The sequence below is a fragment of the Triturus cristatus genome, chromosome 1_2, assembly GCF_964204655.1.
Source record: "Triturus cristatus chromosome 1_2, aTriCri1.1, whole genome shotgun sequence".
NCBI lineage: Eukaryota > Metazoa > Chordata > Amphibia > Caudata > Salamandridae > Triturus > Triturus cristatus.
The window spans coordinates 220,536,126-220,563,788 of record NC_140580.1 but is presented as its reverse complement, the minus strand read 5'-3'; the positions used below and the strand labels follow the sequence as shown (position 1 = coordinate 220,563,788).

Below are 27,663 nucleotides of genomic sequence, written 5' to 3'. Positions count from 1 at the left end.
TGAAAGTAGTTTCAACCAATCAAAAGTTGTGTTTCAAGATCACATGACCTACCGTACGCTTACGGTACGCTTACGGTACGCTTACGGCAAAAAGTACGCGTGCGCGTAAAAAAGACACGCGCTTGCGCGCATGCGCATAACAGTCACTCCCCGGCACTTCCGCGTAACGTGCGCGTGTGGCGTAAGCGCGCACGCGTCCCACGCGCAGTACGCGCGGCTACGCAAAGTGCGTAACTATACGCAAGCAGCGTAGATAGATTACGGACGTTGCGTAAACCGTACGCTTACCGTGAGCTTACGGTACGCGTACCAAAAAAAAATAAAAAAAAAAAAAAAGAACTGGAAATAAATTTTACATGTTTATTTTAAAAAATATATTAAAAAAAAATATTTAAGGATTTTAAAAATTAAAGCATAGTCTTTATAAAAGGTAAGAAAATTTAATTAAAAATATGTTTGAAAAAATTGAAGAATAAAAAAAAAATTAGCATTTAAAAAACCTTGCAAATTCACTGAAAAAACCATGGGTTTCACACACGTTATAGTTAGGAATTAGCATTTAAAAAACCTTTGAAATTCAGTGAAAAAACCATAGGTTTCACACACGTTATAGTTAGGAATTAGCATTTAAAAAACCTTAGAAATTCAGTGAAAAAACCATAGGTTTCACACATGTTATAGTTAGCTGGACATTTTACTCGTAAAAAACCAATGAAATTGCCCCGTTATAGTTAGTTCAGCTAACTATAACTCGCGCGCCCGCAATGCACTGCTGATGACGTCACATATTACATCACTCATGACATGGTCAGTGACATCACTCATGACATCACTGATGACATCTCAAATGACATCACTGATGACATCACTGATGACATCATCCTTGTGATAGAGTGGCAGACCTCCTCTTCCCCTAATATAACCTTTGACACACACATTCAAAAATAGAAACTACAATGTTCAAAACAATGGACATACCAATACCAGTTAAAACAACCTTTTCAGTAATTCTAAGATCCACATACACATCCACTCATTCACCAACAGTCCAATTCAGTCACTCATACATGTACTCACTCATCATATGTACTCATACACCTATACATCCTGTTACACAATGCCACTCATCCATAGAGTTACTCACACACATAGTCACTCATGCTAACAAAGAATCAAACATACATTTACTTGCATATACAGTTATACACACACCACCACACTTACTTCTACGGAAACTTACACATACTTAGTCTTTTAAACAATCACTTATAGAAACACATACTTATTCATACAAGAACTCTTTCAATCTCTCACTCTCACATATACTCACATATATACACCAATAGTCACATATACTAGTTTAAAACATATGTAGTTACTCATAAAGACACTATTGAGACAGTCATTCACTCAATAACACATCCATGCACACACTCATCCACCCATACAGTCCTGCACACATGCTGTGTTCAACACATACAAACAGTGAGTCACTCATTCATACACCTATGCACTACGTAATACCCCCCACCGAACCATGCAGACACTCAGACTGATACTCAAAAAACCAACTAATAACCTATATAGACACCCATGTATCTACTCACCAACCCATGCAGCCACTTATACACAAAGTGAGAGACTGATACAGATATATACATATTTAAACATTACTCACTAAAACATGTATTCACTATGATACACTTAATCAGTCAGTTAAACAATCAATTTTTCAAAAACAAATCATCCATTTAGACACTTATATACCCATTTATTCTTCCATTGACCTTGAGATATACATATATAAAACATATTTAATTTTCAGAAAAACCCACATTCACTGGATGATGTCATCCGTGATGTCATCAGTGATGTCATTTGAGATGTCATCAGTGATGTCATGAGTGATGTCACTGACCATGTCATGAGTGATGTAATATGTGACGTCATCAGCAGTGCATTGCGGGCGCGCGAGTTATAGTTAGCTGAACTAACTATAACGGGGCAATTTCATTGGTTTTTTACGAGTAAAATGTCCAGCTAACTATAACATGTGTGAAACCTATGGTTTTTTCACTGAATTTCAAAGGTTTTTTAAATGCTAATTCCTAACTATAACGTGTGTGAAACCCATGGTTTTTTCAGTGAATATATATATATATATATATATATTTTTTTTTTTTAAAACCAAGCATTCTCTATTAACAGGCTACAATTTGCTCGGTCGCCATATACCTTTTTTTTTAAGTTCAAATAATTTTATTGAAAAGAATTTGAAGTGACCAAACGCAATATGCAATAAAAATTGTACATGTTTAGATTCCAAGCTCATTACATACAGAATAAAGGAATCAGACTAATAATGGGAGAAAGAAACAGAAAAATGCAAAATAAATTAAATACATATGTCAACTAGGTACATAGTAGAAGATTATGGAACTATTAGGGAATCTAGGGTGGTTTAAGAACCTCCTGTTGAGAGGGTTGTGGTAATGAACATTTTTTGGCACTTGTATCAATAAAGAGTGTGACAGGCGACCATAAATCAGTATGTTTGATTGCCATGTGAGGTGGGTATACAAAAGCAGTATCTAACCTGTGATTATGGCAAGCAGTGTACCACCAAGCCCTATAAGAAATCTTCGATGAATCTTTCCAGTTGGCAGTAATTTGATGAAAGGCAACCACCAATAATTGTCTATAATCTTGACATTAAGAAGAGTATCATCCCAAATTGGCGGCCATATACCTTTTTGCTCATAAAATAAACATCCAGAGCACGTAACACCAGCTTTCCACGTTGTCTTTATTATGACTTGGAATGGATTTGTAAAATGTCATTCCGAGGACTTTAAATATGCTACCCGAGGTAGTCTGGCAGTCTTCTGCTATAGATCCCAAAATACAAGTGAGTAGGTGGATATGTTTGTCATAGCCCTTGTGTCACGTAGACTGTACAGTTGGATGATTGTGGTGGAGTGGAAGTGAGTTCCTTTCTTAGTCATGTTGTATTTTCGCACCATTACTGTTAATCTTCCCATTCAATTTCCATGTAATTGCACGTTCCTTCCCAGTTGCACTAAGGGGCGCTGGAAGTAGTGCTCCAATATAAATAACCCTGCAGACGTTTAGAAGGCGAAATGAGCAATAAAGAGGCCTTCAAATTCAGTTTGTTTCTAGGTGCATTTGCTGTGAGTTCAAAGTCAGAGGTCGGGTACCATGGATGTCTCCCGACTGCTGCTTATTTTACATGAAGATCGAGGTTTGCTTTTCCTATCTTTGCGTGCTTCTGAGAAAGGTGACTAAGTGGCAGTCTTGCTGGGGTCAAGGACGTATGAAAGGGAAGGTTGCATGATGTGAAATATTTTCTAACACATGACAAATTGTAAATACTTGTCAATGAACTTAACAGATATTTCAACCTTAATCAGAGGCAGGAAACCTTCGAATGAGGCACTTTTTTTGTATAAATCTGAGGGTGATGGAAACAAATATTTTAATAAGATCCAAACAACCAAGATACTTCACATGAACAATGCAGAAATGATAAATATACACAGAAATCCAATTTCTGCATGTTATTGTTTGTGAGCTACATTGGGTTCGCACTAAAGGTAATCTTGAGGCCCGCCTCCAACATGACAACAATAACGCCTGCTCTTCCCCCAGGGAGGGAGCCTTCCATCTCGAGCGACACAAGGACGGACTCGTCGACGGAGAGTTACCACTATAAGCAGTCCCACCACGAGTCCATGGTCAGCCACTTCTCGTCTGACTCGCAGGGTACAGTCATCTACAATGTGGAGAACGATGCGGCTTCTCAGAGCAGTAGAGACACAGGTAACTAACTATGTGTGATCGCTGCAAACACTGTTGCAGTTCACAGCGTCGTCAGCCGCCACTGTTTTTATAGAATATCTGTACGAACATTTCTCCTCACTCCTAAGATCTCATGCATGACTCTCAGCTGGGAAAGTGGGAATGTCAGTTACATGAGTTGATGATGTCTCACAAACATATCACATGAAAACTTCCACCCACACACGTATGGAGTACACTAACACTTTGGCCACGAGTGACCTGGGGCGTGTTCGGGGCTTTAAGTGGGCCGGGTCCTGCCAGTGCTCAGCACTGTCAGTTCTGAAAAGCAGGAGCTGAGATGGGCCCCTATCGTGCTCTCCGTTTTTGCCCTCACCATAAGGGTGAAAAATAAATTTAAACTCTGCAGCAGTACCCACCCTTCACTTCCTTTGATGCAACTTCAAAGAGACCTGTTATAGTACTTTCACAGTCTCATCATTTCAGAAGGGAAGCATTTTCAACATTGTACACAATTAAGCCATCCTTGTTGCTTCTTTAGCTTATGCAACAAAACCACTGACTAAGCCAATAGTCCTGGCTTGTTGTGGGTGTAATGTTACTTGATGTATTGATTGTATGTTTGTATGCAGTGACAGAAGCAGCAAAATAGCAGTGGGACGGCAAACTATGCTCAGCAAAGATTTTTAGTTTCGGTGCTTTTAAGCCACGCCCTTAATTATATCGGCCATGCCCCATTGAGAGACCCCCCAGTTATTCATCCCACATAAAGCCCTGGGCGAGTTCATAGCCAAAATCCCCATGATTCAATGCTGATGTGTTAATCTATCATTACTGGTTCCACAAATGTTGAGCCTGTGGTAATGGGTCAGACGAGGATAAGGGAATGGGAAGGTACTTACCTGGGAAGTTGTACTAGGCACAATTACATTTTGCCTGCCCTGATGGCTGTTTCCATAACCAAACCAGTAATCATCTTGGATAGGCCTTCATGATAACCTTTGTCTGCTTCAGGTGCTAAACAGTTAGCTGACTAGGCTCCATTGTAACCTACTGTTTACCAATGCCTGCCATCTATGATGTTCTTTACCTCTGAACTGCTGCTCTTGCTGTTGTAGGACATCTTACTGATAGCGAATGCAGTCAGCGGCATATTCCCAAACGGGGCCCTCTTGGAGAGAGGAAGAGGAGCTCCAGTCGCACACGGCGGAAAGGAGATGAGATTCAACCATCAGGCTATCACAGTGAAGGTAGTAAATGATCGTTAATTGTCTCCCTCTAGTTCTTTCCCAGTAGTTTCTTATGGTTTTTCCTCTGGTCCTCTACTTTACCAGTTTCTCGCTCCGTTTCCTGCCCTCTGCAGAGGCGTTGCTACCAGTGATGCGGCAGGTTCAGTGCACTGGGGTCCATACCCCTCAGAGGTCAATTGAACACTGCTGGGGTGGAATAGAGTGAAGTGGGTTGGAGTGGATTGAGGTAGTGGGATAGATTACATTGGAGTCGATTTGGGTGGGTTGGGTTGAGTGAAGTGAAGTGGGGTGGATTGAAGTGGGTGGACTTGATGGGAGTGAAGTGGGGTATGATTGTTTTGTAGTGGGGTGTATTGGATTGGAGTAGGGTGGTTTGGAGTTGGGTGAATTAAAGTGGAGAGAAGTGGATTGACTGGAGTGAAGTGGATTGTACTGGAGTGGGTCGGGTGGATTATACTGGAGTCGGGTGGATTGGATTAGAGTGGGGTGGATTTGAGTCTGGTGGGCGAATGGATTGTACTGAGTGGGTGGACTGAACTGGGGTGAGGTGGATTGGATTGGGGTAAATTGGAGTAAAGTAGAGTGGGGTGGATTGGATTGCAGTGGAGTGGGTTGGACTATCCGGGGTAGACTGGATGGGGTGGATTAGATTGGAAAGAGGTGGGTTGAAATTGGGTGGGGTGGACTGGATGGGGTGGATTAGATTGAAATGGGGTACATTGGATTGGGGTGGGTTGGATTGGAGGGCGGTGGATTGTAGTGGAGTAGGGTTCATTGGTTTGGTATGGATGGGAGTGGGGTAGACTGGGTTGGAGTGGGGTAGACTGGATTGGAGTGGGGTAGACTGGATTGGAGTGGGGTAGACTGGATTGGAGTGGGGTAGACTGTATTGGAGTGGGGTAGATTGGATTGGAGTGGGGTAGATTGGATTGGAGTGGGGTAGATTGGATTGGAGTGGGGTGGATTGGATTGGAGTGGGGTGGATTGGATTGGAGTGGGGTGGATTGGATTGGAGTGGGGTGGATTGGATTGGATTGGAGTGGGTGGATTTAATGGGAGTGAGGTGGATTGAATCTAGGTGGATTGGGATGGGGTGAACTGGATTGGGCAGGTTGGAGTGTGGAGCAGATTGGAGTGTGGAGCAGATTGGAGTGTGGAGCAGATTGGAGTGTGGAGCAGATTGGAGTGTGGAGCAGATTGGAGTGTGGAGCAGATTGGGGCAGATTAGAGTGGGGCAGATTAGAGTGGGGCAGACTGTTTTACATTGGATGGGAAGATTGGGGTGGGGCAGATTGTTTTGGATTGGAGTGGGGTAGATTGGAGTGGGGCAGATTGTTTTGGATTGGAGTGGGGTAGATTGGAGTGGGGCAGATTGTTTTGGATTGGAGTGGGGTAGAGTGGGGCAGATTGTTTTGGATTGGAGTGGGGTAGATTGGAGTGGGGTAGATTGGAGTGGGGCAGATTGTTTTGAATTGGAGTGGGGTAGATTGGAATGGGATGGATTGGAGTGGGGCAAAATGCTTTGTATTGGAGTGGGGCGGACCGGAGTGGGGCAAAATGCTTTGTATTGGAGTGGGGCGGATCGGAGTGGGGCAAAATGCTTTGTATTGGAGTGGGGCAGATTGGAGTGGGGCAAAATGCTTTGTATTGGAGTGGGCAGATTGTTTTGGATTTAAGTGGGGCAGATTGTTTGGATTGGAGTGGGGCAGACAGGAGAGGAGCAGATTGTTTTTGATTGAAGTGGGGCAAATTATTTTGGATTGGAGTGGGGCAGTTTGTTTTGGAGTCGAGTGGGGTGGGTTGGGAGGAGGATTTGAGTATGATGGATTGGATTGGCGTGAGTGGTTTGGAGTGGGGTGGATTAGTGTGTTGTGGGTTGGAGTGGGGCAGATTGGAGAGGGGTGGATTGGGGTGTACTGCATGATTAAATGATAAAGTATAATTTCAGAAATTACATATAAGAAAAAAACAATGTCGCTTTGCAATAAGATAGTCCTCATCTTTTGAGAACAGTGCCCACAAGCAAAAACAAAAGAAAACTTGAGTGCAAAGTGAGAAAAGAAGACTTGACAAATAAAACAAAGTTAACTATAGAAAATACATCTTTGAAATTTGGTTTATCCTGTTGGGCATGTTTTTGCCAGTCATGCGCCTTCTGTTTGCCGGGCACTAAAAGTTAAACAGAACAAAATAGTACCTCAGCCACGTTGGGAGCGGTGGACGGGCACTGATTAAGTTGAATCACTCAGTGTTTGGTCCCTGCTCCATGGAGAGCTACAGAAATGATGACAGGCCTGCCATGACAAATTACGAGGATGTAGAGAAGAGTGCCACATGAGCCAACAAATGGTAAGCAACGGGCGGGCTGCAAGCCCTTTTTGTTAACAACAGCGTCTCGCAATCAAGACACGTGCTAGTGTATTCTCAACCCTAAAAAAAGGGTTCACTTCTGAAAAAAACTAACATATTTTCTGTTCTCTGTTGTCAGTGTAGAGTTATTCCATCCATCTACGTGTCAGCATGCATTCAAATTCTCATTTCTTTTGCTACTGTAAAGCTATTTACTAGTCGTTCTCTTTGTATCATCATACGTGTAACTTGTGTTGACTTTTTCAACTTTTAGTGACATGAGCTTTCTATAGCAATTCCCAAAGCTAAAATGAGAGCCGCCTTATGTTAAGATTTCGGACCCAAAGCATTTTCTTTTCTTTACCTTGTTTCAATGGCTACGTAAGCTCTGTGTGGAATGTGATGCCTTTTCTACATACACAGACTCAGGTTGTTTATTATTGATGTCCCATCAAATGGAAACGTGTTTCAGCCATGTCATTCCATTAGGTCCCTAGCTAAAACAACATATTGATTGCTGGCAATTGTTAATACAGGGGCATTGTTGGTTTACAAGTGATGCAACATTATATTCAGTATTTCAGTTGATATATTTTACTTACCTGCAGTCATTAAAACAAAGAAGCATTTCTCTACTGCTTCTGCTTTGCGTTGATTCTAGACTGAACTCACTGAATATAGGTATTCTGGGACTGACTTGGTATATGTATTGGAAATAGGAATGTATATCTGTCACTTCACCTTAGAGATAATGGTTTTCCCCTTTGTTTTACTTGTCATGTAATTGAAGTAGTCTGATATCTTTCCCAAACGTTACATCCCGACCTTTTATTCTTTCTTTGCCACTTTTTAAATAATTTGTTTAGCTTTTGAGTAGTTGTTTTATATTCTCTTTTAATTGGTGCTGGTAAATATGAGCTTTTATATCCTCTGCTGACTGTAGGCGAGACCCTGAAGGAAAAACAGGCCCCCCGCACAGCTCCAAAACAATGCAGTAGCAGCAATCGCCTGCGGGAATTTAAGGAGACTGTTAGCAATATGATTCACAGTAGACCAGCACTGCCTCTCCAGTCTTCTCTGGCCTTGGCCGATGGGGTCAGGACAGGAGAAGTGAAAGAACTACGTCCTCCTGGAAGCCTTGCTGTTCATTTCAGAGACTGGGAAATGGAGAGTACCAGCAGCGAGTCCAGGTCCTGTTCATCCGGCAAGTACCCTCCGCCCTGGAGACCCAAACGGGAGCCGTTGAACATAGATAGAATTTTTAACAAGGAGAGGAAGCATACAGGTTATGCCCAGCTCAGCCCTTTCTCAGAAGACACAGGTGAGAGTCTGCTTGGATTAGGAAGACTGTAAGTAAATACATAATATGCTATTAAATATTTTGTATTTTTATAGCTAAGAACACAATTAGTGGCAGAATTGTGATTCTCATCCATTTTTTAAGTTAACCAATATTTAACGGTACTTATGGGTACCCTGCGGTGACTGCATGGAGTGTGACAAGCTCCAGCCATGGAGTTGAATTTTGGTGTACTCTGCCAGTTATGTGCATAACTATCCTTGTAGGTAGTCCTCCAACCCAGGACCTTTATTAGAAGTTTGGGATGCTCATAGTTCTTACAGTCCGGTGGGAATAGGAGGGATGATTTTTGTGGTCACATGGGGCATTGTAGATGTCTTCACATGAGCCATTATAGAGTTTCGTGCTTCTGCTTTTGTGTACATTATCATCCACATTACATTATATTGTTTTAACCAACTATTGCAATATAAACAAATGTGCATTTTTTTAAATGATACATATGTGACAAGTTAATGAACTCCTATGTTATATACATGGTCAGCTTTCTAACTGTGCTCTGAACAAAATGATTTATACCAGTTGTAGATAATTCTCGCCCCCCGTTACATCCCGTTAGATCCATATCATGAGAAAAAAGTTTAAAAAAAGATATAGGGGGCAGGGTATGGGATCTCCTGCCCCCTAGGCCTGATGGGGGCTTCTAGACGGACCTCCATGTGGCCAAATACATCTATGTGTGTGTATATATATATATATATATATATATATATATATATATATATGAACCAAAATCCTGACGAGATGCAAGTCGCACAAACCAGGTACAGGTACAGACCACTCAGTAACGTGAATTGAAAATAAAGGTGCTTTATTCCTCCATGATTTGCAGCATGACGTGTTTCGACCGGGTAAACCCGGTCTTGATCACATGACATGGCTAAAGATCAACGAGTTTAAATGCTGTGAAGCCCATAGTTAAAGTTCCTCCTACAAGCCATAAACACTGAAAACATATTACAAATATAAACGGAAAAAGGTTCTGGAATTTAGCAAAGTATTAAGCTAAAATTTCAAACAAACCACTGCCAATCAAACAATTATAAGTATTATTTGATTCAAGAGAAAATATTTTATACTCTTAAAAACAGTAGTAAAGTAATAGTAAATCAATTAAGGGCAAGTGCCCAATGAATACAATACCAACCGAAAATTATTTTTTTGCAATAAACAGGTTCATATAAAGGCCTGGAGTTCAATAACAAAGAAAGAACACATATCACAGCAGATAAAAAAGTGCATTTCTATATTACAAATCACAATCATATAAACAGTGAATATATATTTAAAAAAAGGTTATTTTTATATATTTCTTATAGACAGATGCTTAAAGTGCAAAACAGTAAAGTGCATAGTGCAAAAAAGCGAAAAAATTATTTCTACAGAATCGACTTAAAAGTCAGTAACCAGAAATCAATATATCCAATAGTATGCACGTTTTAAAGGCACTACAGTAAAATGTTGAAAACAAAAGAGAACATGCAGTTACGTGTGCAACATTATAGTTCAAGAGAAATTTAATCCAAAGATGCTATGGTTCTTTCAGAAAATGGCGCGAACAGCCCACTATTGTCAAGTTAAGTAGCCCACCTGTCCCCACATCCTATCTCCAATGAATAAAAACCAATAAAACTAGAAGACTAGTAAAATCAGTAACCACTCAATAAAAACCAGACATGGAAAAACGCGGGTAAAATTTCATTTAAGACAATAAAAGAGCATAGAATTCATCGATAGCAGCAAAGTGGATCATAGTATGGCTAAGGTAAAAAATATCAACATAAAGAGATAATGGGACAAGCCTGCCCCATAAAAAAGATCATTAATGCATATAAACCCTATAAACATAAATAAAAAACTTTATATAAAAAATATTTTTATAAAAATAGTTATAGGAGATTATAAAAAATTATAAAGATCTTCCCCTGTATTCAGGCCATTTGGTATCTTAGTGTCCAGAAGCAAAATGCAACGGCTCTCCAATTGCCTAAGTTTCCTTTCTCTATCCCCTCCTCTTTTGGAAAATGGGACTGCATCAATGACAAAATAACTCGAATCTTTAAGATTATTGTTATTTGCCAATTTAAAATGACGTGCTACAGGATAGCTAGGATCGGAGTTAACAATAGCCCGAAGATGCTGCAAGATCCGGTTAAAGACTTGGAGTTTAGTACTACCAATATATTGGAGATGACAAGTGCATTGTAGTACATAAACTGCATAATCAGTTTTGCAGGTAAACAAACTGTTAATTTTGCAGACATCTTGGGAAAAAGCATCCTGATATTCCAGAGTGTTAACTCCAAACTTACAGGCTCTGCAGGAACTGCACTTAAAAAAGCCTGATCGATTGGAGAGCCAATTAAAAGTTTTAACCACTTCAGGACTAGTTTTGACAAGAGCATCCCTCATTGAGGGTGCCCTTCTAAAAGTAATAGATGGAACCTCACCAAGGAAAGGAGCCAGAGTAATATCAGTTCTTAATATAGGCCAGTTATATTTCAAAATATTCCTGATCTTTTTTTCATAACAGCTATAAGTCGTGATCAGTCTAACTTCAGTATCTTCCCCTTGAAGAGTCTTAACTCTATTAGAAATAGAAGTTTCCATGTCAGAGGCCTGTGGGGATTCTTTGGTGTTTAAAAACATTTTACTCAAGGCATTTTTAAGATCATTCTCTTTATAACCTCGGGCCAAAAATCTTTGAGAAGATTAATTAAGACAAATATTAAGATCAATATCATTGCTGCAAATTCTTTGGATTCTTAGAAATTCCCCGTAGGGAATACTCTTGATGAGATGTCGGGGATGAGCACTAGAGGCATGGAGAATTGAGTTACCCGCAGTAGTTTTCCTGTATAATCTGCTCTGAATTGTGTTAGTCTTAATAAAAATTTCAACATCTAAAAACTCAACTTTCTCATTATTGATGGTAGCTGTGAGTTGCAAATTGAGCACATTTAAATTGATGCTAGCCACAAAATCTTCAGCAGTTGCCCTAGACCCATGCCATATTATGAATACATCATTTATGAAGCGCCACATATGGACTATGCCCAATCCTTGACTAGCAGCATTGAACAAAGCACGATCCAGAACATGCTCCTCCCACCAGCCTACGCGTAAACACGCATAACTGGGGGAGAAGCATGCTCCCATCGCCACGCCATGCAACTGCTGGAAAACTTCATTATTAAAATGGAAAAAATTGTTATACAAGCACAATTCAATCATTTTCAATAGCATCTTACTGTGTTCATTGAATTTGATGTCTCTGTTAGATAGATAATGCTGAATAGCACATAAACCATCCTGATGATCAATGAAGGTATAAAGAGAACAGATATCCATCACAATAAAATGATAATCTGGACTCCAAGAGACCCCTTTCAATTTGGTGAGGAAATGACCCATGTCTCTAATGTATGAGGGAAGTGCTTCCATATAGTTATGCAAAAAGAAGTCATTCTGGGCAGAAATAATGGGCCGCCCGGGTATTGGAGATACACCCTTATGAATTTTAGGTAACAAGTATAGAGTGGGTGTAATAGGATGGTCATTTTTTAAAAAACAAAATTCTTTTTTGCTAATAAGACCTACCCTTTTCCACTGAGCCAACTGCTTGTGAACCAAATCCTTGACTTTATTTAATTCATTAAAGGAGGCCTTCCTATAACAGAGTATCATTGAGTTGCCTTTCTGCCTCTATGATATACATATCACGGGGCCATAGAACAACATTGCCCCCTTTATCAGCCTTATTTACAATAATGATCCCATGATTATTAATTTTACGCATAAGCTTGGAGTACTGGATCTCAGCATAACTCCTCCGCTTCTGATTTAGGGCAATTGATCTATTCAATCCCTTTAAGTCTTCCACCATACGATCACTAAAAACGTCAATCGCATCTCTAGGCATCATAGGAACAAAAGTAGACCGGGGGCAAAATGGGCTCACAGCTACACTACTACTAATAATACCCATGGAACGAAGTTCAGCTTGGGTATCAGAAGGGGGAGTCATCGACTGAATCATGCAAGGAGTACATATCTTTCAAAGTTGATACATCAGAGATTAACAGATTCTTACTAGGTTGCGATTCAGCAATAACAGAGATGGCAGCACTGCTAACTTTATTCAGTTTATGAAATTTAATCAGTTTTAATTTACGTATAAATTTAAATACATCAATACGAGATTGAACGTATTTAAAATGATTCCTCGGACGGAAGGATAAACCTAAGGCCAAAATTTGCGTTTCTGCTGCATCAAGATCCAAATCTGTAAGGTTAATGACAGTGTTAGCAGACTCAATGGTGGTAACATTGTTTAATTCAATTGGGGGGTTCCTCTCCCTCTTCTTTTTCGCGAAGCCGCCTCTGTTTCCTCCTCTCTTTGCGGCATTTGTTTAGTTGGCGCCGTCTTTCGCCTGAGGGAGCCCCCTTGGCCTGAGTGTATGACGCCTGTCGTCTATCATAAACCCCAATTCCTCAGATGGGGTAAAGCCGCTGAGTGCTGGTTGTTGACAAGTTAATGGATTTCCTTCATCTGAACTATCACTGCTTATCGCTGAACTTAATTCTGTGTCAGAGGTTTCAGAGTCCATTTGTTGTAAATGAGTTGTAGGTATTTTAGATGTTAGCGCCTGTCGTTTAACTGATTCAAACTTTTTAGAGAAAGTAAAAATATGTCCATTTTCATAATCAGCTTTATCACGTGAAAACTTGAAAACCTTACGTGTTTTAATAACTTCCTCATGTTTATCAAGGCGTTTCTTTATGTCTTCTATTGTTGTATCAATGACATCTTGTTGTTCCATCGCATTAAGCTCAAGGTTCAATGCATCAATTTGACGAACAATACCTAGTATGTCAATCTCCGCATATTTAATTAAAATGCAGACCATGTTCATCGACGCTTCCAAATTGTTAGGTGCCCATTCTTTTAACATAAGGGGGTTGGGATTCTCAAAAGATGGCGCAATGAGAACCCTCAACCCCCGAGGCACTCTTCAGGCTTCTTTATATTTTTCCAAGGACTTTTTTTCCCACCACTTAACTCCGTGCGGAGCAATTTCTCCAAACTCTTGAGTTTAGATTTAACATCGTTTTTGTCTGCCATATTATTTGCACCTTTACTGGCTTCAGTCGTATCCGGTAAATTAGAAAACAAAGCATCTGCTACCAGTTCACGGTCTTTAAGCACATCAGCTGCCATCGCCATGACGGTAATGGATGAGGTCAGAGCTATGCACAAAATAGAAAGAACTTAGCATATAGATGGAGTACGCACAGTTCTAAAGTCACTAAATTCACAAATCTCTTCACCCACAAATAGCCTCCGAGAGGCAGAAGCGAAAACGGCTCACCTAAGTCCCAGTACAAAAGGTCAGTGGGGTCCTCCGACTCACACAATCCTCGCGAATATATATATTCTCAACAAAAGTTCCAATTGACGTGCGCTCTCAGTGACACAGATTCCACAAGGTATCGATATTCCAAGGGTGTTTATTCACAACATGTTTCGGCTTTCTGAGAAGCCTTGATCACGTGAATGTATGTGCATGAATCAAAACAAATAAAGCATTAGAGAAAGGACATAAACATCAAGAGAGGACTTGGAACACATAATGTGTGGCAGACATTTTGAAATGTCAAGAAGACCTGTTAAATATACATAATTGCTCAAAATTCACAACTGTAAATACGGTCTTAGAACAAATGTCTTGCTGTCTCGTCACCATGTGAAATACATGTATTAGAAAAATTATATATGTATGTACAAACCCACAGAATGAAACAAATACCCTGGATGTGGAAATAAAAATAACTATAAACACATACTCTTTAGAGTCGAATTGATCGTAAATTACGATACCACATTGCAACTGCAGGAAGGTTCATACAGTACATAACGATGGGTGCAGGTCGCATGCCCATCGTCCAAACGATGGTGCCTGCAGAAAAATCCATAAAAAATTCCAGGGAATATCAGGATTGTCGGTACCTGTGCAAGCTCTAAGTGTATACTATGATTGCCAATTTGCCAAAATTGAGGGCACAGGTTCCCGACTTTCCGTGAGAATCAAGAATAAAGGGCAAGTGCCCTGTTCATTACTTACTGGGTGAGAGTGACAATTCCACATAAAAACGCAATGTTAAGTAGTCCTTGCCCATAGAGCCCAACAGTCAAAAGTGCTCAGTGATGAAAGGCGAAAAGGGTAGGGTGCCCATGAAAGGTGAGTGTCGTGCCTGGGCCCCTTCCTTTTCTCCTGTGGGAAGAAACAGAACAAATTAAAAATCCAATTACCTAGTGGGTTAAAAACTATACAATAAAATAAACTTCCTATGATGCACTTAACTCAAGGCAGGAGAAAGAGCAGGTCATAAGGCCAACAAACGAATAGCCAACAGTAAGACAGCATGAGGGACTAAATCACAAATATGTTCCTATTCTTTAAGATGTATTGCTAGTTCCTCATCCTAGTTCAGGCCCCCTGGGCCTTTGGTCTGTAAATCTACAATATACTTGGATTCCCATTGTCTAAGTTTGAGTACCCTGTTGCCCCCCACCCCCCTTGGGGTTCCTGTTGATTTGTTCTAGAATGAAAAATCTCAGCAGACCTGGATTGGAGAAACGTTTATCTCTAAAATGGGTATTTTTCATCATTGTGTGTTATGGATCGACAGTGTTCAAAAACACGTTTTTTAGCTAATAGGGTGGTACTCCCTATATACCAAAGTTTGCAGGGACACTCGATCACATAGATAACGAAGGTGGAACTGCATGTCAGGAATTGGTTGATTTCCTTTTTTATACCCTTGTGTGTGATCTTATTAGTGAAGATGCTATTGGTGCATGCCTTACAATTCCAGCAGGGAAAGAACCCTTTGAGTCCATGCTCGGTTCCATTGGAATATACGGTAACATCACTGTGTACTAGCATGTCTCTGATGTTTCTGCCTTTTCTATATGTAATATTTGGTCTGTTGGGTATGAACTCGCCAACAATGTTATCACATTTCAAGATATCCCAGTTCTTAGTCAGTATCTTGTGAATGTTGTTGGATTCGGTATTGAAGGTCATGATAAGACGGGTGTTGTTCTCACTGTCATCTCCTAACTCATGAGGCTTGTCTGCAAGGGTGAGAGATCTAGACTCATCATCAGCCCTAACTTTGGCTTTGCGGAGCGCCCAATTAGGGTACCCTCTGATCCTAAAGCGGGCTATCATCTCCTCACATTCCAGTTGGCATGCTGTTTCAGTATTGCAATTTCTCTTTGCCCTCAGTAGCTCCCCATAGGGCTTCTAGATGGACCTCCATGTGGCCAAATACATATATGTGTATATACATTTTTATAATGTTGTGGGGGGGCTGCAGGGAGTGCAGGAGCCCTCCAGCAGCATTATAAAAACACAGGAAGTCTCCTTGGTCATTAATTCCATGATCCCAGGAGAGTACTGTTTTTTAGTAGCACCCGGAACTGGAGCTGAATGTTCTTCAACTGGAGTGCAGGAACTTCTAGTGGTTGGTTCTATGGTTGCATTTTGAGCCTTGAGAAATGTTAAAAGCAAACTCAGTTATGCTAATTTGTTTTAAAAAGGCTTTATTCAAAATATTTGATGACAATCCCTTTTATGATACATTGCAATGTGTACAATTATGAAATATACATTTGTTTATAGTATCGGTGACCTTTTGGTAAAGCCAGATTGCCTACTTTACTCTAAATTGCATTTATATTGCTACTCGTAGTCATTAGTGCCAGTGGGAGGGTTGGCCCCAATTCCCTGCTGTTTATGGCCAGGCCCTGCACCCAGCCCTTCTGCTGCGCACGGCTCAAGGTCATGCACTGAGGGAGTAGTGCGCCTGCAAGGCTTGGACCGCAAGCCAGGCTGCAGGTCAGGCCCTTACTTTGCACTAAAATAAATAAGAAATTTACAGAAAAAACAAAGGTTAAAGTTACATAATTTTTAGGTATAGTAATATTATCTTACTTTAAATTGAAAAACAAAAATGTAGAAATTCACTGAAAAAAACTAAAGTTAAAGGGACATTATATTTAGATGATAATGTCCGTTAAAACATATAGGTTTAAATTAATAAAACAACTGAAATTCACCATCTATAGTTAGCTAAAGTCCTCATGTCCTAAAGTAACTATAATTCATGCCCTCACCATGTACTGCTAATTACCTCCAATATTAAATCACTCATTCCATGTTCTATGGCACCATTAATAACATCACTGCAATATCTGAAATTCCATCATTGAGGACAACACTGTGCATGACGGGCGAGTGAGTTATAGTTCTATGTTTGTTTAAAACTTGGCCTTTCATCTGACAATTTCACCTAACATGTCATGAGTGATGAAATATGTGAGGTCATAAGCAACACATGGTGGGGGCCCAAGTTATAGTTAGCTCTGCTAAATATAACTGGTGAATTTTTGCATTTTTATTTTTGGTTCAAAACGTAAAGTTGGCACTGACATTTCCCTCTAACTATATTGCCACTTTAACCTTTGTTTTTTAAGTGAACATTTTGGTTTATTTTAATAACCAATTCATTTTGGATTATCACAGTTAACTATAATGCCACTTTAACCTTTGTTTTTTTGAGTGAAATTCAATGTTTTTTTTACAGTACTATCATTGCATTCATTATGTACTGTGCATAGTTCTCATTTCTGAATGTAGTGTTTGTAAATAGACAATTTGTTGCTTATATAAATACACACTTGTTCAGTAATAAATTATATTCTTCAATGATACTTTTTCATACTAATAAAATACCATCATCAAAATAAAGATAGAGAGTGGAAAGAAAATAACGTTATTTTTCCCACCCCATTTTTGGGGGTTTGTGGATTCATCGCAAGGCAGATGCCTGACCATGCGTTTCAATGTTTGGAAACCTCCGGTTCCTGGATCTGTAGTAGATCTGCTGTACCGGTGAGTTTTTAGCTATATATATTTCATATGTTGAGTACATATCAGTTGCATAAACGAATATGTATTTGGTCCATATGTTGTTTGAATGTCGTTTTTATACATTTTCCGGATTTGCGTTCGAGATTGCACTGCGAAAATTAACACTTCTGATTGGTTCCAGTCAGTCTCCATCTGTTCTGCAAGGGCATTCCCACACTTCTTAGTCAAATGGTCTGGTACTCAGGGGAAAACTCTTTCTGTTCCTTGGGCACCTGCTTTTTCCCATTTTTTTTTTTACTTGTTGCTCCTTTACTGGGGTGAAAATAAATCCTGAAGAGAGAAGACCAGAGCAGGGGCGAGAGAAAAAAAGAATAATTTGTGTGGAAGTTCTTAACCATGTCTTCTGGAGAGAAGAAAGTGATGACTAAGATAGTACAATGTGCTATCTTTGACAAAAAGTGCTCCTAAGGCACAGGCATAAAGTATTCACATGGCACATCCACCAAGTGCAACCCTCCATCTCTTTTGGCGAACTCTCATTGGCACCTGAGGATCCCATGTCATCTGCGGTGATATAGGGAGTACCATCTTGTGCCGAAAATGCAGGATACCATCACCTTCTGCCAAAGATATAACAAGGTGATTGCGATGGGGGAACAGTTGCTGACTGCATCTTTTAAGTCCTTAGAAGATCACAAATGCTGAAGATTTTCAAGATGCTACTTTTGGATTTGTGCCTCTCCCAACTACAACACCCTTGATGTTCATTTTGTTACCACAGTTTTGGATAAACAAATAAAATACAAACTAAAATTACAAAACCGTTTAAAAAAAATGAAAAAAAGGTACTTTTCAGATCTTAATTTCTTGGTTTGAAGAAATGTAAATTGCATGTTGTTATTCAATGTGTTTCTGTTTGTCTTTATGTATGTTGTGTCTGTATGTGTACGTTTAGATAAGTGTAGGTTTAGTGTAAATAATTGTATTTGTGAGCGTGTGCTAGGTGAGTCAGGGTTTAAACATCTGGAGGCAGTTGTGTATCTGTAGGAGGGACAGTAAGTAGATCCCTGTAACCAATAGAGCATGTGTATGTCTGTTCATGTATAACAGACTCACAGATTGTGTATGTCTGTAAATGAATGAGTGTATATGGAGTATTAAGACATATTTGACTGAGAATGTGAAGTTAAGTATATCTCGAGGAAGTTATTCATCTGTGTGAGAGTGAGTGAATGCCTGTGGCTGTCTTAGTACGTGTGTGTCACTTTGTTTATGACAAAGTCACCAGTTGAGGTGCTGTATATATGTAAGCAAGTGAGTGAGTGTCTCTGGAGTGCAGATATAACATTTTTGGATGTGTTGGTGGCCATTGAATGTCTGCTTTTGTTTTCCGTTTTCAGAACGTGTCCTCGGGGATCGCGAAGTCTTCGTTAAGATCCCCAAAAACGAAAGAAAAAGTCACAACATTTTGGGTACTAGGATGGCTCTGACAAGAGCCGTTGTGTTGGTTGTGTGTATATGGTTGCTATATATAAGACCGGATGCAGAGTTTCAGGCTACTTAGAAAAACCCTGTTGCCTTCATCTGTAAAGTGCACTCCATCATTTCTATAAATCCCATGCACGTCAAAATGCAGATTGCTGTTACAGATACAGCCCATACGATGGTCTCTAAGGAATGCAGAAACATTTTTATTAACATCTTTCCTGGATTTGTCAATCTGTAGACAGAATTGCTTTGACCACTTCCATTTCTGTCTTTGGCATATATTAGAGTACACCAAGACAATGTGAGGGAAAAGCAATATTAGTTCTGCAAAGGTTTCTTTGATTAGTATTTCCAGCCCTACTCCAGTGAATGTGCCTAGGTCATTGCCACCACAGTGCACAATCATGAGGTGAGGAGCTGGGGATACACAAAAGATTTACCCAAAGCCAGCAACTGATGAAACTTTAACCCTCTCTGGCCAAACCAAGTAATCTGCACATTTGGCAAACCCAAGTGCCTCTCAATACCTCTCTTTTTTGCAGCCTCTTTAGCCCAATAGATACAGTTATGGCCCTCAATCCATACTCTTACCATTTCGAAGTGAAGAAGCAATGGTAGTCAGGAGAAGGCTGTAGCTGAATGAGGTAGTTTTCCAAAAGAAAAGCAGTTAAAACGGAGGTGTTTTATTTTTAAAGATATCGTTTATTGAATGCTGACATCATGAAAGTGAATGCAATTAGGTAGCGTGTTGGATGCCTTAACAAGAAGTCTTATTATTGGCTGTTGTTTAAGAAAAGAAATGAAATGCAGATATGGATATGCTTTTGATTCTGTGGAGTAAAGCCACCAGCTGTATCTTATTTGGAAGCAGCATGTTCCTTCTAGAATGTTCTGGTTCCACTGGGTTGCTAAGTACACTGAGCAAAGATTCTATTGGTGGGGAAGGGTGTTAAAAAGACAGAACTTTTTTTTAAAGTTGAAGAGTGATGTCCCAATGTAAATAATGGCAAATTTTAATTTCCAACTTAGGGCTAAGTAATAAACTGTTGTGTAATATATACATCTTAGAAAAATTAAGCTAGATATAGGTTTGAACTCCTGTTTGTTTCACAATTATTCCACGATGATTGCAAAAACACGCAGACAGAAACCTCGTTTTGAAAGAAAGGGAAAGGGTTAACAGATGCTAATCATTCACAAGTGGAGATGCTGTAGTCTAAAATGAAAGACATGATTTTCTTTGCTCCCTTTCTCAAGATGATAGAGTTGAAAGTTGAAGAGGTTGCAATTTTAGAGTTGTTTTGTATGAGAGTAAGTGTACCATTCTTGTGGTTTGTTTTTTCAAACCTTAACAGTGTCAAAACTATCCAGAAAGGGCTAAAACAACAATATAATATACAAACTCAATTCACTGGTATGTATATAACTCTTTAATTATTTTAAAAATGTACAGTAGAAATGAAATGAAGATGTATATGGGAGTTTGATTAAAAGGAGTATCACAGTGATGTGAAAAAATATTTGAGATGAACTGTATCTATTAGAGGGTATGTGTTTACGAGGTTTAAGAGTTAGAGGTTAATGTTTTGGGAAGTAACAGAAAAATGAATTAGTGCCTCTTTATTACATTGTGTATTTTATTGAAAAATAACAGTATAGTCTTGTGGCAAATTGCAAGGAGGAATTAAGAATATTTTAAAAGTCTACACATCATGTGCAGAATACATGCATCTGTTATTTGCATTCTGGGAGTGGTAGTACTTTTAGTAACATTATTGAAAAGTAATAGTGTAGTTGAGAAACAAAAGATAACATGTTGTACGCCTTTATATGAATTAGAAAGAAGTAATACTTGTCCGGTATGTATTGGGAAGTGTTTGTCAATGTGGTTTTTAACTTGTATGACCGCTTTACATGTGCTTAGATGGTGAGATATGGTTTTTGTGCTTGCACATAGCTATATATACTGTGGGACTTTTGAGATTACTTAAAGATGCAGAGAGTTATATATTTTTGGAAAGATGGCTTAAAGGTGTACATCTATTAAGAAATCACATATATGTTTACATGGTGATCTATGTTCAGTGAGGCTGCTGAAAATTTCATGTATATGGTGAGGGTGGGGTTTTCTTTAGACATGGTTTGTTTACAATTGAGAAGGATTACTAGTGCAGAATGCCTCAATCGTTCTTGTGCTAGCTTCATTTTGAGTGTAACTTTTGTTTGAGATAAGCTGAATATAAGTTTTAGACGCAGAAAAAGAATTTAAGAAATGATGTAGGTATGCCATTCACAAAAGGTTTTGTGCTTTGAAAAATTTCAAAATGTTGTTTTCCGTTTCAGAAACCTACTGATGCATGTGCATGCTCAGTAACAAAGCAATGTATGTTTCTAGAGAGCCATGTGTGCAATTATATATCAAGTATGATACATAAATTTCACTCACACATAGCTCAGAAGAAAAGCATATATACAGTAAAGCAGGTCATTTTATACTGACCGAAGGAGATATTCAATTAGTCAGAGATATAGTGACAACTGTTATGTAACTAACAGCAATGAAGGTACTTTCACAGTCAGTAAGGCAGTATTCAGACACTCATGCAACCCCCCAGCCACTACACAGACAGTCATTAAATCAGTGATCCACTATCCATGGAGTTTGTCAATTACCGAGACACTACACATGTACTCTTGCAATCAGGTAGGCACAATTTAATTAGTCATTGAACTATGCAGGCACTACCCAACATTCATCGAATCACCTAGGTACTAACTATTGGCATATGCAATTGACAAGGCTGTAACTTTGCAATCAATTTAACATGTGTGCAGAACCTATGCAGCTATCTAGAGACCTACTTACAACCCATGCACTCATTGAAATACTGAGGCACATGCATGCACTGATAAAACAAGCAGGCTCTACTCATACACTCACCCAATTACGTGGAGAGTATTATTGTAGAAAACCTATCACCTATCAAGTACCTATGCAGTCATTTAATTACTGAAGCAATAGTCTTGCACTAATAGAAGCACCCCAGCAGTACACTTACTTTAATCCAATCTCTCAAGTTTTAACAATGAAATCATGCAGTCACTCAGACACTAGTCATGTACTCATCTAATTTGCCTGGCACCACTGATGCCCGTATTCAATTCACCAGACACTACCTGTGTAGTTATCTATGCATCCAGGCACTACCTGTTCACTCAACCAAAAAGAAATGGGCAGCATCCAATCTCTGAAGCACTATTCATCCACTCATCCAATAGGCTAGGTGCTATGCATGGGCTTAAACAATCAGGTATGCACTATCCATGCACTGTATAAATCACCTATATACTATGTATGCACTCTTGCGATCATCCAGGCACTAGAATTGCGCTCATTTAACAATTCCACCAGTCTCTATGCATGTATTGAATTATTGAAGCATTAGTCACGCACTTGTCTAATCATTCAGGCTCTACTCATGCACTCATCCAAACACCCAGATACTAGTGGTATACTCATGAAACACACAGGCAGTAAGTATGCAGATATGCAATGGCCTATGGAGTTATGACATATACATGGAATCATCTAGGCACTACCTCAGGGAATCACTTAGGCACTATCTGTGCACTCATTCAATCATCCAGGGAGAATGGATGTATTCAATCACAAACCCATGTATTTACAAGTTTTACCGAGGAATATGCATTCGTTAGACAACATGGGTGATAGGTTTAATACAATGGTTCTCTCTCTATAGTATTAGATGAGTGCATGAGTAGAGCTTGAGTGTTTCATCAGTGCACGTGTGTGCCTCAGTATTTCAATAACTGCATGGGTTATAAGGGGGTGTTTAGATGGATGCATAGGTTCTACGCTAATGTTATGATGATTGCATAGTTACAGCCTTGTAAATTTAGTTATACATTTAAACAACCATTTGCAATGCAATAGGTCTCGCATTCATGCGAGTTTAAGCTATTGGCATTGTAAATGGCCTTACGTTTCTGAAAATAGCCAAACATACGCCATTCCTTTAATTTGAGGACGCTCACGGAACCCAATAAAATGATGTCTTGCATGTGAGTCGTACCCCATTTTAATCCTGAGAACTGAGTTTCTCGCTTCATATTGGGGATCAGGGGGCACTGAGTGACACAAGCACCTACAGTGCACCTCCACACGTTTTTCACTGATTTTCTCTCTTTGGATTTCTCACCTGAGTAATTTGAACATACACCTTTTCTTTTTCTTTATGGTCACGAAAGTCACCGATGATGATAACGTGGGCAAACTGGTCAGTACCAACCAGCACCTCCCTGGGTGATGCTTATGTGAGGTACTTTCTGACCTTTCTCACATTTTTATTCATTCTGTCACCAATTTTTTGTGGTTTTCAAATTTCCTATTGACACATGCATGGGATGTGGTTTATTGACTTTTTTTTTTTAAACTGAACAGTTGGACTAACAGTTTATTGTTAGTGGGCCTGTCCTGTGAGGGAAGTTTAATGTCTTTAAAAACTTCCCCTATGTCCTAAAAAGAAAGACAAGAGAGTAATCTGTTCAGAGCAGGTCGGGTCCTTTTGTGTCTATAAATTACTGAGTGGGCGGGGCGACCTGACTGTTTACCCCCTTGTGCTCCCCTTGTGTATCTGATTGTAAATAACAATGCCTTTTATTTATGTAAATGCGAGACCTATTTCATTGCAAGAAAGGGCCTTATTGACCGCTTGTTAGATTGTAAATATCAGAGGAAGAGACCGGTCTGTGACATCTTCAAAGTAGTGATTAATAGTGCCGTGAAGAAGATGTGTAAGTGTTGTAAATTACACAGACACAAAGTGTGAAGTTAGAGTTACATATGATCTGAGCTTTAAACACTAACAAAGCGCTCCAAAAGCTTTCGCTCTGTGATTACACTGTCGTGGCTCAGGAGGAAGAGCTTGGGGGGGGGCTATTTCCTGCATTCTCCATGATTTGAGTGTGCAGTGTGGCATTGAATAATGTCATTGCTATCTTTGGCCTAATAAAAAACACTCCAACTGTAGTAAGGCCCTGGCTTCACCTCCAGGTGCGGGGCCAGCTGTGCTTTATGGCAGGCAATAGTCTTGGCTACAGCTCCGGCCTCGTGCAGTTCCCCTGCCCTCAGCGAGAGGCGCTGAGGTGGTGCTATTGGTATTGGTGGTGATATTTGTGGTATTGGTTGGGCTGGTATTGGTGGGGCTGGTATTATTGGTGTTGGTGATGGTATAGGTGGTGGGATTGGTGGTGGTGGGATTGGTGGTGGGATTGGTGGCAGTGGTATCATTGGTGGTGGTGGTAGTGATATTGGTGGTAGTGGTATTGGTGGTGGTGGTATTGGTAGTGGTGGTATAGATGTGGTTGTGGTATTGTGGTGGTGGTATTGGCGGTGGTGGTATTGGTATTGGTGGTGGTGATATTGGTTGGGGTGGTATTGGTAGTGGTATTGACGGTGGTGGTATTGATATTTGTGGTGGTGGTGGTATTGGTATTTGTGGTTGTATTGGTGGTGGTATTGGTGGTGATGGTGGTATTGGTGATGCTGGTGATGGTATTGGTGGTGGGATTGGTGGTTGTTGTATTGTTGGTGGTATTGGTGGTGGTGGTGTTGGTATTGGCAGTGGTGGTATTTGTGGTGGTGGTATTGGTATTGATGGTGGTATTGGTGGTGATGATATTGGTGGTGGTAGTGGTATTGGTGGTATTCGTATTGGTGGACGTTTTTTTGTTTATAAAACAGACTTTTGAAAACAACTCGTCAGGTGGCTTAAGTGCAGATGACATGTAACACAGATCTGCTGTTGTCAGCTTCAGCCCATTAGTGCATGATTATGTGCTACCTGGAATTCACATGACTTTATTCACTCATTTCTAAATCCATTTTACTTGGGGGGGTTGAAACAGACATGGGATAATGCCGGGTTAAAGTGATTGAAAGCTGGAGCCTGTGTTACGGGGGCGTCCGTGCTGCTTAAAAGCTGCTTAAAAAACACAAGCGGTTTCAGCTGAAGCAGCGCATGTCCGGACTGCAGTAAGAGAAAATCAATAACGTAAATAGTGCTTACAGACTAAATAACAGGCCCCGTGTAACAACCGAAGTAAAGGGGCCAGTAGCCATGAGAGGTTACAAATGAAGACAAGGCCATACTAAGGAGGGACTAACGAGCCTATTAACGAATCGGAACGCAGCATTTATGAAAGACAATGACAATCAATCAACCAATCAAACATTTGTAGAGTGCACTACTCACCCGTGAGGGTCATAAGGCCCTAAAGGGGGGGGGAGGGGGGGTTCAGCTACTGCTCGAACAGACAGGTCTTGAGAAGTCTCCTGAAGGTCAGCAGGTCCTGGGTCTGTCGCAAGTGGATGGGGAGGCTGTTCCATGTCTTGGTGGCAAGGTGGGAGAATGATCTGCTGCCGGTGGTCATTCGGTGGATGCGTGGAATGATGGCGAGGGCGAGGTCAGTGTAGCCAAGGAAAAATGTGTGTGGAGAGTGGGCGCGGCTTCTCTCCCATACTCTTACTACAGCAGTCTCGCAGAGCGAGCAGCGCATGCGTGCTGCTGCTAGGCTCAACCTAAAAAGTGTAGAAGGAGAGATACAGTGAAACAGAAAGAATGAGTTGAGAGAGTAGTTGACAAGGCTTTTGCTTTGAGGAGGAAGCTTTTCATTTTGATGCTAAATAGAATGAAGATGCTTGACAAAATAGTGTTCTGCATGAGGAGACAACACCAGAAGAAAAGATTAGTGAATAGAAGTAGCTGTAGTACAGTTTTTAGTGGAGAATGGATACATACTTCTTGTACAGAGCCTTTCTTTAATGAAGAAAGCTATTGCTAGAATAATAGATTAGTTCATGCTATTGATTAAAGAGGACAATGGTATGAAATGAAGACTGGTAGTCCTACAGCAAAAGAGGTGATTGTACCTAGAAATGTAGAAGTTATTACAGAAATGTACAAGGAAGGCGTAGTTGAACCCCGTATTTATACACAAAAATCCTTTGTTCTCTGAAGGCATAGAGTGTCTGTACCCAGCCAAAACCAGTTCTGTGGGACACTTTGCAAGTGCACAACAACCTCCATTATCAGTGCGAGCCCTGGCTCCAGACACACCACAGGGGGGCGGAGCCATCATTGTGGAAGGCAGGCACAGCCCTATTCAGGTGCAGGTGCTACTCCTCCCACCACTCCAAATGCAGACCAGGCCTATTCAGCCCAGCTCTGACTCATCAGACTTATGGAGCCACTGCCCCACTCCAGCCCCTGTAATCCAAAAGCCAGACATGCAATAAACAAACCATCAGAGGCACACTGGATGGTTTGACAAGAAAATACCTACTTTCTAAAAGTGGTATTTGCAAACACAGAATGTAAAAATCACCCTTACTAAAAGATGCACTGTAACATTCTGTGTTCATGCAAACTAAACTTTATTTTCCTACCTTGTTCCCAGGGCCAGGTATGTTTATAAGATGTTATAAACAAACTCCCCATTCTGGCCTATGGGAGGGAACAGGCAGCCTTGCAATAGTGAAAAACGAAATTGGCAGTATTTCACTATCAGGACATGCCACACACCTCAGGGCATGTCCCACCTTTCACATACAATGCACCCTGCCCACAGGGGTACCTTGGGCCTACCTCAGGGGTGACTAATATATAGAAAAGGGAAGTTTTAGGTACTGGCAAGTGTGTGCACTTGCCGAGTCGATATGGCAGTCCCAGACTGCACACAGGCTTTGCAATGGCAGGCCAGAGTTACAATTTACAGGCTGCTTCTGTGGGTGGCACAATCAGTGCCGCAGCCTACTAGCAGCATTTGATTTACAGGCCCTGGGCACACACCGTGCACTATACTAGGATCTGACAAGTAAATCAAATATGCCAATCATGGATTAACTAATCCATAAGAACAGTTTACAAAGGGAGCACTTACACTTTAGCACTGAATAGCAGTGGCAAAGTGCCTAAAGCATCTAGACCAGCAAAACGGAGTCCAACACACAGCAAAATCACAAGAGACAAAGGCAAAAAATGCAGGGGAGACCCACGCCATTGGTGCCAGATCTTACAACTGTTCACTCGTTTTGTGCTTGTAATCTTACATTTGCTTCTGTCTACTGATTGTTGCAGCACATATGTTTTATACTAGAATGATGCTGGTTCAATAAATGCTTATCAAAACATCCCCACCGTGTATTCTGTATATCTCTCTGAGATTAGGCGAGCACGATTCACTGAGCGAAAAGTACTGCACCGTTTCCACGATCCCTGAAGGGTCAGGGGTTGTCATGTTCAGTGGTTGCCAGAAACGATTTGCTCCATGGTAAGATTAGAGTGGCACTGTGAGCTAGCTGGTCTATAGGTTGACATATCCTGTGGGGGTGTCCGGAATCAGTCTAGACACCAATCTCTTAGTTTATGTTGTC

The 27,663-nt window shown here is 40.4% G+C and overlaps 1 protein-coding gene across 8 annotated transcripts in view; it reads left to right on the top strand.

The window, feature by feature from the left end:
- Positions 1 to 27,663, top strand: part of USP54 (ubiquitin specific peptidase 54) — a 1,650,598-nt gene that overhangs the window by 915,037 nt on the left and 707,898 nt on the right. For 7 of the 8 annotated variants that reach the window (XM_085603494.1, XM_085603495.1, XM_085603489.1 and 4 more), the window contains 3 exons: positions 3,670 to 3,840; positions 4,938 to 5,069; positions 8,362 to 8,739. In XM_085603494.1, the coding sequence (XP_085459620.1) occupies positions 3,670 to 3,840; positions 4,938 to 5,069; positions 8,362 to 8,739 (681 nt within the window). The remainder of the gene's footprint in view (positions 1 to 3,669; positions 3,841 to 4,937; positions 5,070 to 8,361; positions 8,740 to 27,663) is intronic. The other variant, XM_085603496.1, reaches the window with a different exon arrangement.